The 14481-nt window shown below is 32.6% G+C and overlaps 1 protein-coding gene across 5 annotated transcripts in view; it reads left to right on the plus strand.

Moving 5' to 3' along the window:
* Positions 1-14481, plus strand: part of ERBB4 (erb-b2 receptor tyrosine kinase 4) — a 1111691-nt gene that overhangs the window by 390377 nt on the left and 706833 nt on the right. For all 5 annotated transcript variants that reach the window (XM_073218152.1, XM_073218154.1, XM_073218156.1 and 2 more), the window contains exon 2: positions 13709-13860. In XM_073218152.1, coding sequence (XP_073074253.1) covers positions 13709-13860 — 152 coding nt within the window. The remainder of the gene's footprint in view (positions 1-13708; positions 13861-14481) is intronic.

Genomic DNA, 14481 nt, shown 5'->3' on the forward strand with positions numbered 1-14481 from the left:
AAATGTGAGATATCACTTGTTAAGCAATTCAAGATAAATACTAAGTCTAGAAATGAGAAAAAATATTCTGGATTTAAAGTGCATTAAGTCCAATGTCTTACTTATTATTATTTGCCTCTTCTGTTATTACAATAGGCTCTGTCCAGGGCATAGTAAATTAGTCTAGGTTTAAATCTACAAACCTTCGTGCTACTTTTTGTGCGATACCTGTATTATATCTAGTCTCTTTAACTAGAAATAGTAGGACACAGAATCTTGGGTCTCTATGAGCTAGCTCATCATCTAGGGGACAATTAAGGTACATATCCTGGAAAACAAAGATAAAATAACCTTGCAATGAAAACAAATATTTGTATATAAATTTTAGGGAAATGTAAATTGAATGGTTCAGATTTTAATGGTTCATTACCTCTTAGAGATTTTAGAGGTAATGATGGGTATGAATTTTGTCAAAGACTTTGGGAGTTTTCATGGTGAGGTGAAAAGAATGAAGTAAAAATAAATAAATAAAAAGGACCAGTTATGGGTGAGTTGAATGATGGATGAAAAAAGCTATCTTTTGATTATTTTGGAAAGTTATTTAGAGAAAACAATTTTGGATTAAGGTTGAATGGATATTGCAGCACAATCTCAACTCATAGAGAAATCTTGACTACCAAGCAGATGAGGGTTTGATTCAATAGGCAATGAAAAATTTGTAATATTTAACATAACCTTCAAAGGTTATAACCTTCAAAGAAGAAAACCATATATTTACAAATGGTAGTGAAACATATTCAAGAATTCATGTGCAAAGCAAAATCACAATTTGGAAAAACACAATTTGCATGCATCCAACAGAATCCTCTAAGCAACCTCTTTAAATAAACCAAAGTCACACTGGTGGTCAAATCCATTTTCTATCCCTTATCTATTTCTAGTTAATTTTCCTTTATCTGATTAACTGCTATTTGGCAAAGTGCAAACAGGAGGAACACAGGATTGTAATAAAGTCATTTGAAAATTATTATTCACCCTTACTTTTTCCATAGATATAGAAAAACTATAATCAACCCAGTTTTACTTAACCAATCTCTTGTATTCCTTCTCTGTGAGCCACTTACAACAGCAAGGTAAAAATATCTAGTATTTGTGGAAATTTTTAAAGCCTTATTTTTAGATAAAAATTTTCAGAATATCTCTTAGAAGTTCGTATTTTCCAGGCTGCCTAATGTTTGAATTCCTGTCAGTTAACCTAATCATTCTGATTCCTATAAACATCTCCTAAATAATTTAGTATCAAGAAAGTTAATATGAATAAAACTGCTTTGTAAATTATATACTTTATAAATGTTATTAACTATAATAATAGCTATAGTAATAATTTAATATTCTAATCCACTGACATTGAACTGTCATACAATTGTTAGGCATAACTGCAGGTGTGCATATATTAGAACAAACATGCTCTTTGAAGTCAGAATTTACAAAACAGTTCAATTAAGAGGTGATTATTTCCATTACAGAAAGATTATTTGTTTTTAGAATGATCTTAATGGGGTTCTTTTATGAGGCAAGCTTCAGTAGTACCTTACAAATATGACTTGAAATATATAATTTGATCAAAACTTTTGAATATTATGTTTATCATGTAATATTGGTTAGTTTCTGTGGATGTGATGTATGCTTTTGTTAAACAGAGTCTTTAAAAAAACAGATTTTCCTTTTCACTAGTTACATTTAACCAGGATTTGGGGAAAAAAATCAAGACATTGAATCTGTTTTCCAGTTATGTGATTGGCGACTCCTGTTTAGCCAAATGTTCTTAAGCGTCCATGACAAACTTCATGATATAGTTTTCTTGCTGGCTGCAGAGCATTATGCTCGGGGGTCTTCTCCGTAAAGCTGGACAGTTTCATGGAGAGTTCTGTGTAACAGGAGGCACTGTGCCATGTGGACATAGCTCTGAATGATGGGGCCTCTTCACTTTTTCCCCCTGTTTGAACTGTGTTGAACACTAACTTAGATTGATTGGTCTCTGTTTTCTCATCTGTATGTATAAACTGGACTTGGTAATCTCTAAAGATCTTTGTGGCTCTAATATTCTGATTATCAGAAATAACATCTAGGTTATTTGTAAGCTGGGAATTCTAGACAGAATTCCAAAACTTCAACATCCTCCCATCCACCATCCATTCATTAAATATTTATTGGTTGCCTACTATGGGTCACGTGCTTGTAAATACTATAAATATAGCAGTGAACAAAACAGAATCTCTGCCCTGAAGAGCTTACATTCTAAATAGAGATATAATATGGTAAGTGATGATAAGTGATACCAAGTGTAGTGCCTGTGTGGTACTGCTTCATAAGTTTGTAAGCTGGTAACAGGTATTTATAAACTTCTATAGAAATGATTGAAGATAAGCAAGATAGCCCTATGTTAGGTCTTAGTGAGGAAGTGAAACATTATGGGATATGATATAAGAAATGTAGCAGGGATTCAAATTGCATCAGGGCCTTGAAGATCAAAATAAGGACTTATTTCATTCTGATTGACATGAGAAACCACTGAATATACTTGAACAATAAAGATAAATGATCAGATGTGAGGGTTAAGAGATAAGAAATATTTTATATCTGATTTAGAGTAGACACTGAAAGAAAGAAGAGCAGGAGCATCAGATGGGAATCTACTGTAATATTCAGACAGAGACTGTGGTGACGTGCAACAGAGATAGTCAGGTGGGGCAGTTGGAACATCAGGTGGAACCCACGGATATTCTGAAGGTTGATCTGTGTGACACTCAGAGTAGTGGCTTAAGAGAGGAGTTGGCTGACTAGATTTCTTCCTGAGTGACTGGGTGAAAGTGGCACTGTTTGTTGAGATAGGGAGATTGGAAATTGAAAAAGGTTGGAGGCATTGGGATGGATAAACCTTCTAGAAATACTTTTCTAGCTATTGAGAAAAAGAAGGAAAGAAAAGAAAGGAAAATATTTTATATTAAAAATTAAATTGTTGGAGCCTTCTTTCTCCATGTACTCACTTGATTGAGGCTCATTTGTAACTCTATAAATTGCTTTTCTTAGGAACATGACTATCTTTGTGACTATTTTCTTTATCCAATGTGGAATAGAAGATGAGAACAGAATGAGTCACAGAGGAAGGAAATAAGGGAACCAAGTTTCTTCATGTATAAAACTGACTTGTACTTGATGAGATTTTACTGCTTTAAAAATTCCTTTATGTTATTAAAGTCTAATGACTATCACTTATAGCACCTACCATGGACTTCTAATATTAGGCATAACTATTAATAGCATAACTCTGTAATTCTAAATTTATAAAAGACAATGTGTCCTCAGCCTATAAACATTTCAACTTGTTTATAGACATTTTTATTTGATTAAAATATGCTACTGCTGAACACACACAATTCAAGACAAGTATTGGCATACATCAACTAACTAGTACTATGCTTTTGAATGAGAACTACTCAAGGAGTTGGATCTGCTTTTGACTTCTGGCTCTTCCACTAGTTAATTTCTGGTTATATTACTTTCTGAGTCTCAGTTTCCTATGTTTGCTATATGGATTAAATGATAATGTGTATATTGTTTTGTGACAGGAATTAAAAATGAATCATGTTCATAAAAGGCATACTTCCAATTAAAAAATTTGATCAGATTGGTGCTGTGCTACAGCAAGATTAAAAATAGTATATATTTCCATCCACCTGTATTTCTAGGTAAATAGTGATTTAGTTTAAAATTTTTATTTGCCTTCTAGAAAATGTTTTTGTATATGTTAACCTTGTCAGCTACACAATATAAATATATATACTTTAAAAAATTTTTACAATATAGATAAATTACATTTATTTGCTCAGATTCTCAAAGAATCACATTAAACTAGAAATGACAATGCAAATGTTAAATGATTTTAAATCTATGATTCAAGTATTTATTTTTTAACTAGTATTCTCATTTTATATAGAGAAAGGAAATCATAGGTTATTCAGGAGTTTTAAAATTGAATCTTATGCCAGGGAACTCCTATGCCTTAGTGTTGAATAATATTTTTGATACACATGTTAATAAATTGTCTTAGACAAAATAAATTATGGCATTTATTCTTTTGGTATCAGTGCCTTAACACTTTTTTCAAAACCACAGTAAAGAAAAGGAAGTTCAAATGTGTGTTATCACTATCTGGCAAATATAACCCTATATATATATATACATACACACACACACACACACGCATACACACACATATATATATTTTCTCTTAAATGCCAGACATTTTTGAGGTCATGTCCAATAATAAAAATAATGTTAAATATCATCTTGGCTCTTTATGTATCATATTGAATTATGCAGATTCCATTAAAAAGTTGGACTTTTATGATTAATCTTAAAGATTTTGTTACTTGCTGCTCTATTATAATAAAGGCTCCAAGTAGGGTATCATATTTTTTGTTTTACATAATTGAATTTTATTTTTCCATCTTTATAGACATATAATTGATATAGTATGTAAGTTTAAGATATATAACATGTTAATTTTATAGACTTACGTATTGCAAAATGATTACCACCATAACTTTGGCTAACACCTCTATCATGTCACATAATTACCATTTCTTTTTTGTGGTGAGAACATTTAAGATTCACTTTCTTAGTAATTTTCAAATATATTATATGATATTCTTACTATCACTGTGCTGTTTATCTTATAACTGGAAATTTCTACCTTTTGTTCAACATCTCAACCATTTCCCCCACCCCAGCCCCTGATAACCACCACACTATGCTCTGTTGCAGAAAACAGATGACAAAATCTCAACAAATTAAAAATAGAACTACTCTATGATCCAGCAATCCCCTTTTCAATATATACCCAAAATAAATGAAAATAGGATCTTGAAGGATATTGTATCTTTAAATCCAAAGATTGGTGAAACTTTGACGGGAAAACATTCCAAATGAAGTGACTGTTCATATAGATTGGACTAACCCTATAAGATTGTGAAATGAATAGAAAAAGTTCTAGTGATATGAGCAAGTGGAATGTCTTGGTTAATATTTCAAAACTATAATATCATATTTCTGATTTAAGCAAAATGAAAGAAAATTCTAAAACAACAGCAACACAATGTGCTCATAGAGTTATTAAATCATCTAGAATGGGAGCTTGTGTGTACCCTGTGTCAGAGCAATTTCTCTGTCCTTTTTGACAAGTGACAGAGGACCTAGAAGAGATATGAATGAACTTGGATAACTGGATAATGTTTGTGAGGTGTGGTAGTTCTTTAGATGTAGATACTACTGAATATTTTGATAACATCATTTACTACCTTTACAGAGAAAGACCTCCATGAAAATTGCTTCTCACAAGTGATATCCACTTTTTGTAATACAAATTATTGCATATATATATTCTTTTCTGCTTCATATTTTATTGTGAATAAGATGAATTTTTTACTTTGTGAATCTTGTTTGCTGATGGTGAATCAAAATCAGGAAAAAAACACATTATCTTTAATAGGACCTTAGCTAAATTTTATACTATTATAATATCTGAAAATATTACAGATAATTTCTACCAGAATGTAAATATTCTAAAATTGAAACAAAAACCTTATTTATTTATTGTTCCTTTCACATTTAGCCCAATGCTCCATATATTGTGGTTGCACAATTAACATTTGTTGAATAAATGAGTGACCAAATAAATTGAGGGCCAGATATTGCCCTAGTGATGGTAATCTCCTTATGAAACCCTAATTATAGTTAGTATTGGAAATTTATTATATTGTAAAAATAACTATTCACTGTTCACCTGAATCTTTTTTAGAGGACCCAATCTACTGGAGATTATATAAAATCAGGTTTCTAGAACAATAGACTTTGGTCTATATGAAAAACATTCAAAATAAATTATAATATGACTTTTTTAAATGTAATCTATAGCAGCATCAGGTGGGTGCTTTGTTATGCAAGAAGGTCATGTGACTAAGAACTGAATTCTAAAACTTCCAAGAATTTTGTTAGAAGATGATCTCAGATTAGTCTTTACATGTAGATTATCTGAAGATGGTATAAAGGGTCAACTGTCAAAAATGTTTGCTGCACCTGTTCCTCTCATCCCATGTCTAACATTAGCACACTTTTATTATGATATAAAGAGATGGCTACTTTTTTAGAGAAAACTTTATGTGGAGTGAGCAGGTTTGGATGGATGACCCAGATGATGGAATGGACTAGGGCTTCTGTTTACAGTTATGTGGGTTCATCACTGCAAATGGGCATGCGGACCAAGGTACAAATGGGAATAAAAGGCAGCCCACATTCCAAAGGCCAAGCCCTGTGCCCTGGTGTGGAGTTATTTCAGAAGAGTGGCATTTTACATGTTTTTGCAAAGACACTGATTGCCCTAGAGCAGCCCTGAGTTGGAGAGTCCCTTAAGGGAGGAGAACTCTTAAAAGGGAGCAGTTTCACTCTGCGATTTCTCAATTTTGTGAGCTACTGATATAGCTTGATTGAATGTCCCTAGAAAACACTTTTTGCATGTTATCAGCCAAGTAAACATTTGCTGATGGGGAAAACAAAAAATAAAGTTTCATTCGGCAACCAGTGCAATAGAAAGGTTGTAGTCTGTTTTTCAATGTACATCTTCATTACTGCTTAAGGAAACAGCCTTGATATGTGAGCATAGCTTCATATTAGGAACATCTAGTGTAATGCCTTCTTTGAAACACTTTTCACAGGAAAAAAAAGTCCCACAAATGCCACTTTAATTACAGTGAATGGCAAAGGTCTCACAGTAATAAAGCATCACAAGCAGGCTTGTTTTTATTACACACAAGGGGATGGTTGAAGACATGATAATCTAGGGAAGAAAGATGGTTGCTAATGTTTACACACTTAGCTCCCACTGGCATTTCACCAGCATGGAGGTTTGCACTGTCCCTCTTAATCTGAGAGAGTGCATCCAGATTCACAGCAAGATCTCAAGGAGAGCCAGATGATGGGGCAGATGGCAGATGACTAATTTGGCAAGCCTTGATGAGTGGAAATTGTTTGCTTTAATTGCTTGTCAAGTCCAGTACCTACATTAAAGTTAAGGATCTAGCACTTTCACAGAAAACAAAATACTACAAAGTAAATAAGGACTCTTTGTGTGTGGGAGTGAGAGGAGGTGGAAAGAATGATAAAAAGGTGGGATGGGGGAAATTGTGGCAAGATAGTAGTAAGGGGATTATTTATGCAAGCATAGGTGACAGAAATGTAATTTCTGAATCTGTAAAGGTTTTCTATTATGTTTTTTCCAGCTTTCAACATAGGGATTTTGTGAGATATAATTTAAGAAAAATGCCACAAAATATTTAAACTCAGGAAAACAATAAAGAACAGGGACTAAAAATTACAAGCAGTTACAGGTCAGTTTTGATGATCCATGTAATAATTAAAATAATTTATAATTATTTTAATTTTACTAAGCTAATCTTTGAAATACAAAATGGAAAAAAATGGAATACTACAAAAATAACTTGTTATGTTGGCAAGTATAGATTAAACTCACAGAGCATATCATTCATAAACAGGAGACAATCATGTACAATTTTTGTCATAATCATTTTTTGGTAGTTTCCAATAACAAGGCTGTTGCCCTTGCAATATAATTAAGCAGTTTAAGAATTTTTGAGGGCATTTAGAGACTACTGTAAATAAACAAAAGAGTTAAAATACAGATTCAATTTAATTTTAAATGGATCAGCTCATAGCAGTACATATAGTCCATGTACTTGCCTTTCATCAGTACCCACTATAGAATGCCTGTCTTTTTTAGCTACAACTCTATTAGGGAAGGTCTCCAATGCCAAATGTCCTCTTCATTTGGCTCAAGGATCATTTGGAAAGTGTTGTTAATTCCAGAAGATTCCCTATTTTGTTACTTAGAGATTCAGTGAAACAGTGGTAGAAAATGAAGATTCAGAGAACACACTAGAGGGTCACTTATTTCTTTTTTTTAAGGATACTGATTTTTACATTGAAAAATACTGTATTTTCAGTTCTATACAATGTAACTTACAAAACATTTTTCCTATTTTGGTGTTCTTTTCTTTAATATCTTTACAATCAATTATATACAATATAAAATTTCTGAAATACATATACATTTACATTATTTATAATTTTAGGCACTATGGCATCTGATAAAGTAGTTTTAAAATATTGATAGACATTTTTTAATATTAGAAAAATGCAGTACAAATAAAATAAGAGCAATAAAACAGAAGAATATTAGTGAGATAATGCTTGATCACTAAGTGTGTTCATTCCAGGAATACAAGAATGGTTCAATATTTGGAATTCATGAATAATTCACTTTAATAAGTTAAAAAGAACCTAAAAAAATAGCAAAAAGTACTTGTTAAGATTCAACATTCCAGTCTAAAATTAAAATCCTAGTAAAGCTGGACTCTAAAACACATAACACTGTAAAATACAGGCTGACTTGAGTGTGTGTGTTTTAATACATGTACAGTAAAATAGAGTTTTTTGGTGTACAATTCTCTTGAGTTTTAACAGCATGGATCTATGTAATTTCCATCATATTCAGTATACAGAATAGTTCTGCCATCTCTCAAATTTCCTTTATGACCTTTTAGTCAAACCCTCACTCCCCTATACCCCAACTCCATTATCACCAGTGATCTGTTCTCCACCATTGTGATTTTGTGTTTTTCCAAAATGTTGTATCAATGGAATCATATGGGATATGTGATTAAGCCTGGCTTCTTTTAGTCAGTGTAATGCCTCTGAGAATTTTTAATATTGATACATCAATCATCTATTCATTTTTATTCTGAATAGATATTCATGGAATAGGTATATGATTGTTTTTCATTTACCCATTGAAAAACATCTGAATTGTTTCCAACTTTTGGTGAATTTGAATAGCTTCTATAAACATCTGTGTCCACATTTTTATGTGAACATAGTCTATCATTTTTCTAGGGGTATGCCTACAAATGGGATCACTGAGTCATTTGATAAGTGTATGATTAACTTACAAGTTTACAAGAAGCTGCTATAGTGTAACCTCCTTAAGGGCATTCATTGAATGCAGCCTGTTACATAGTGTAGAGTAGGTTTTAAATAAGTATTTTAGAAATAAATTCAATCACAGAGTTTTTGAGCTGAAAGGAAAAGTAAAAATGTCCTATTTGTGAAGAGAAAATTGGACCCAATGAAAATAATTTTACAAGTTTACACAGCTTGAAGTGTTGGACCGATGGAGTTCTGACCTCCATTTTCCTTTCCTAATGCTAATTCCTTTATATCAGACTGATTTCAGTATGTCACCATGCAAGTCTTACATTTATGTGACTCAATACATTGTATAATATACACATACTATACACTATATATTTAAATAAATGACAACAGCTAACATTGAGCTCTGTCAATGAGTCAGATATCTTCCAAACCAAGTTACATGTATCAACTTATTTAATCTTCATGTAGTGCCATCAGATGGTGGTGGTTATTCTGTCTACTTACAGATGAGGAAATAGAATGACAGAAAATGTAAGTATTTTGCCCAAGATTAAACTGTAGGCCAGTGATTGAGCTTCATTTTAATGCTAGAAATCTGGCTCTAGGCCCTGTGTTCTTAACTTTTAAACTGGGTTTATTGTTAAGAACAATCAGCACAGAGGCCCACTTTGTTAATATGAAAAATGGAGACTCCAAGTGATGAAGTGACTTGCCCAAGTTCATTCAGCTTTTATTAATGGAAGAACCAGCCTCTCTGATTCTGTCTTAGTTATGGTTCTCAGTGACTCCAAAGTCCATTCATTTTTCAGTAAATACTGACTGAGAGTCTACTATGTGCCTGCTCTTCTAGGTGTTGAGGAGACCAAAGGCCTACCTCCTGGAAAGCTTGCATTGTAATGTAGAGACAAATAATAAACAAGTAAACAAGCAAATGTCTAATGTAGTTTCTGAGAGCATAAAACAAAAATAAGGAAGGCAAAGAAGACAGAGTGTGATGGTTAGGAACCTGGTACCTATTGGAGATAAGGAGGTCAGAGAAGGCTTCCTTGAAAATGATATTGGAGCAAGATCTGAATACAGATTCTTGTGAGAATTTTGGACTTTATGATCAGTGTGATTGGAAGCCAAGGCATGTTTTCAATAGGGGAGTGACATGAATGATTTATGCTTTTAAAATGATTGTTCTAGCCTCTGTGTGGATAACAAATTAATGGGGGCACATTAATTTGAAGGGAAATTAAGTGAAGGGAAACCTGATAAACAGTTAGGAGGCAACTGTCAAAGTCCAGACGAGAGGTAATGTGGCTTGGATTCAATGACTACAGTAGTGAAAGAGGTAAATATGCACCCCCACAGGATATATTTTGATATCCTGGATAAAGCTGCCAGAACTTGTATTCTTCATGTAACTATAACAGCATTCAATAACAATTACTGAAAATGTTTGCTGCTTTTTAAATGCTCTTTAAATATTTTATATTTTGAGGTTTACTATAGTTTCAGATTCTTAAATGCCAAAGTGCATTAAACTAGAGCATATTTATTATGTTACTGGTTCTGAAAGGACAAAGTACTTCTCAGTGTTAAATCAAAAAATTAAATAATTTTTCTCAGGTTACCAATTTTTCTCTTTTTTTGTGTGTGCATACAGTCCCTGAATTATGTACACACAATAAGCACATGGCTTATATGCATACTGCTGGCTGCTTTCATCCCAGTGTGTCTTTTATAGCCACATGATCCCTTATAAAATACCTTGGACATTTTAATCAATGTATACTTTTCCATTATACTAGGTTAGTGGTAGATGCTATATAAATGATTATTCACTTCTTAATTCATATCTTACATAGACATTTGGTTTGAAAGACAAAACTTTGATTTAGTTTAGTTTTTTTTTTTCTTCCTTCTTGCTGTCTTTATGTGTAAGCAAAATGGAGTGCTGGTTGCCACAGTTATAACAAGCCTGGAGGCAGTTATTGTTAGTATTAACATGGATATTGTTAGGGTTTCTTCATTTTGCTTCTAATGCATTGTCCCCATGAAGCAAATGAATAATTTTGTTAATTTACCTTTTATATTGCCACAAATTTAATTATATTCATGATTTTTTACTGAATGAGGATTATGTAGTTCATTCACTGTTGGATATAAATCTTAAAGCAAGAAGAATAAAAAGCCCATGTTTGCAAGTATAGCTTCATTTGTAACAAAATCAATACCAAATAGAATAATTGGTGATTTTAGTAAGGCCTCACATAGCTTTACTGCTGAAGTTACAAGGGAAATGAAAACTCTAGGGAGCACATGTAAATTCAGGGTTTTTGAAGCTTGAGCTATTATAAGCTTATAGTTTAAGCACTTCATAATAATGTTGGTAAGTGGGCTGCAGTTTTTAAACTTGTTTTGGCTGATGAAGAAGATTTTTCAATTCTGTTTGATGAACAGTTTTGTGAAATCAATAAAACTGGATGGTTTAAGAATTGTTTTGGATTTATTGCTTGATTGTAAAATCAATTGACAAATAGAAGTTCCAAGACATTCAGTGAAGGCTTTATGAAGAAAAATACAGATGATTTTTATGCATCTATCCAAACTAGTTCTTTTAAAATCAAGTCTGTCTTTCAAGATAAAAATTATGAGGAATATATTACTGACTATGGATAGTGGTTTGAATCAAATATAAATCTATAGGAAAGTCTCACTGAGACAAAAATATTTCCTCAGTTGAACTGTGTGTAATGAAAACTTCAAGAGCAGAATGTTAGGAGGATAGAATAGTGTGATTAATCAGATTTTCTATTTTTTGGAGTATTTTTTAGTTGCTGAAAAATATTCCTGAGCATATTCCAATTTTGTTTTCATATTGTATATACAAAACAGGGGTGATCACTTACTGAACAATGGAAACTTTTTTGAATCGAGGGTAATTTTCTGAATGCCGGTTAAAATTGTTTTTAGAGCAACTAAATGAATATTATTAAATAATAACTTCTTGCAAAATATACAAAAATAGTTACTACTGTTGTATTAATAGATACTTCTCCACTTTGTTTAAGCTTCTATAGAAAAGGTCAGAATATACTAAGTATTTTAGAAATGTTTTCATTTAAATATCTGTACACTGATTTTTATATATTCCCTTGAACACCACATCATGCATCATGAGTTCTTTGTCATTTCTGAGTGCATAATACACAGGTGTTTTATATGGCTTTATAACTAAGCTCTGTTTCTAGTGTCTTCAAAGTTTATGTTTTATATCTTGCTTTAAATTGGTGTACATTATGTAAGTTACTCAAAGAGAATTCACTCATCATCCAAATTTCCGTACTTTTTTTCAACTTTCCATACTCTTATTATAAGATTCATACTACAGTTTTTTAGTCAGTTGAAGATTAGAGTTGGTGCATTAAATGGTAATTTTGTACATGGATACAAACCATGGTATACAAACCATGAGAAGGAATAAGTAAACTCTGAGTTCTGGGAGATAGGAAAGGTTTCAATACAAACACAAATTAGAAACACATATGTGTATACTTATAAGCTCACATATGTACATTTTCAAGAATAAACTCCCCACCCCAAAGATGGCAGACTGAGATAATTTATTATCAGTCCATTATACTTTAGAATGCTAATGACTATATAGAGTGATGACCCAGTTGATAAGAATAAGTTTATATTTTGCTGTGCATTCCATTTGTAGTCTATGTTTATAAATATTTCAATCTAAATTTTTAACATTTGTATTTAAAATTTTGTATTTCAAAAGGTAGTATTTTTGAGGACTGAAAGGTATAAGTTTTAAGTATGTAAAACATTTATTCAATAAGAGCAGCTTGTTTTGCAATAGATATTTTTAAAAATAAGTTACTTTTATCATCTTTTGATTTATTTAGATATGTAGACTCACCCTATTTGAAAATAGATTAAATTATATCCTAAAGAAAATCTAAATTAATTGAAGTTAAATGTATTTACATGCTTTATATGCTCACCACAAATGTGATTAAGTTTATCTCCTATGTGTTTCTAACAGAATCCATACCTTCTTACTCTCTGTGGTTAGCATATTAGTTTAGGAATATAAAACTATGCTACCAGTTACATGTGGTATCTAGAAAAGCCAAGCTCATAGAAATAGAGAATAGAATGAGGTGACCAGGGGCTAGGAGTGGTAGGGGAATGGGGAGATGTTGGTCAAAGGATACAAACTTATATTCATAAAATGATAAATTCTGGGGATCTCATGTACCATAGAGTGGCTATAATTAACAATACTGTATTACATACTTGAAAGTTGCTAACAGAGTAGATCTTAAATGTTTTTACCACAACAAGAAAATGTGATTATGTGATGTGAGGGAGGTGTTAGTTAATGCTACGATGGTAATCATTTTGTAATATATACATGTGTCAAATCTACATGTAAACTTATGCAATGTTGCATGTCAGTTATATCTCAGTAAAGCTGGAAAAAATAAAAAAAACATTTATCAGTGTGTGGGTATGGGTCTTAGTACCATTCAGAAAACTTTAATTCAGGGAATTTAATATGAGTGGAATGTTGTGGAACACAGCTGAGGGAGATATTTTCATAGTGTATGTCATATAAAGGTTACATAACTCCCCGTGTATCTTCTTGTCTTGGCAGTGTGTGCAGGAACAGAGAATAAGCTGAGCTCTCTCTCTGACCTGGAGCAGCAGTACCGAGCCTTACGCAAATACTATGAGAACTGTGAGGTTGTCATGGGCAACCTGGAGATCACCAGCATCGAGCACAACCGGGACCTCTCCTTTCTGCGGGTAAGGTGACTCTGTCTTTTTCTTCTCTTCTGTGTGAGTGGACAGTGGTGCCACAGTGCATAAAGACAGACCAGCTTGCTTGTACCTGATGGCTATGCTCATCTCCTGTCACGGATGGTGACTGTGGGCAGAAGATAAGAGATACCCAGGGACACCCAGGAAAATAAGAAGAGTAACAGTGTCATCATGACTGACACGCTGAGTGCAGACCAGTCACTGTTGCCCTAAGATTGAAAAGATTCTGTCAGAGTGTAGTACATGGCATCTAGCAAGTCTGTCTTTTTTTGAACTTTAGGCAAGAAGAAAACTGTTAGGTTGGGGACCAGGAAGACCAGAGAACCAATCAGATAAGAATTGGACACTTTAGTTAGTAATTTCATTTTTTGCCTCTTTTCTGTCGCTTTGGAAATTTATAGAATAAAGCATTCTATATCATATAATATATTCTATATTATAATAATAAGACTAATACCTTTAGAAAAGAAAATACATCCATGTTTGAAAACCTACGAATCATTTAAAGTAGACTCACAGGAAATTATGGGTACTTATGTAAGTCACTGCACATAAATGCAAATGCATATATAGATATGAATTCACACAGAGGCAACGAGTCCTTTT

Source organism: Manis javanica, chromosome 12, assembly GCF_040802235.1.
Source record: "Manis javanica isolate MJ-LG chromosome 12, MJ_LKY, whole genome shotgun sequence".
In the NCBI taxonomy this organism is placed as follows: Eukaryota; Metazoa; Chordata; class Mammalia; order Pholidota; family Manidae; genus Manis; species Manis javanica.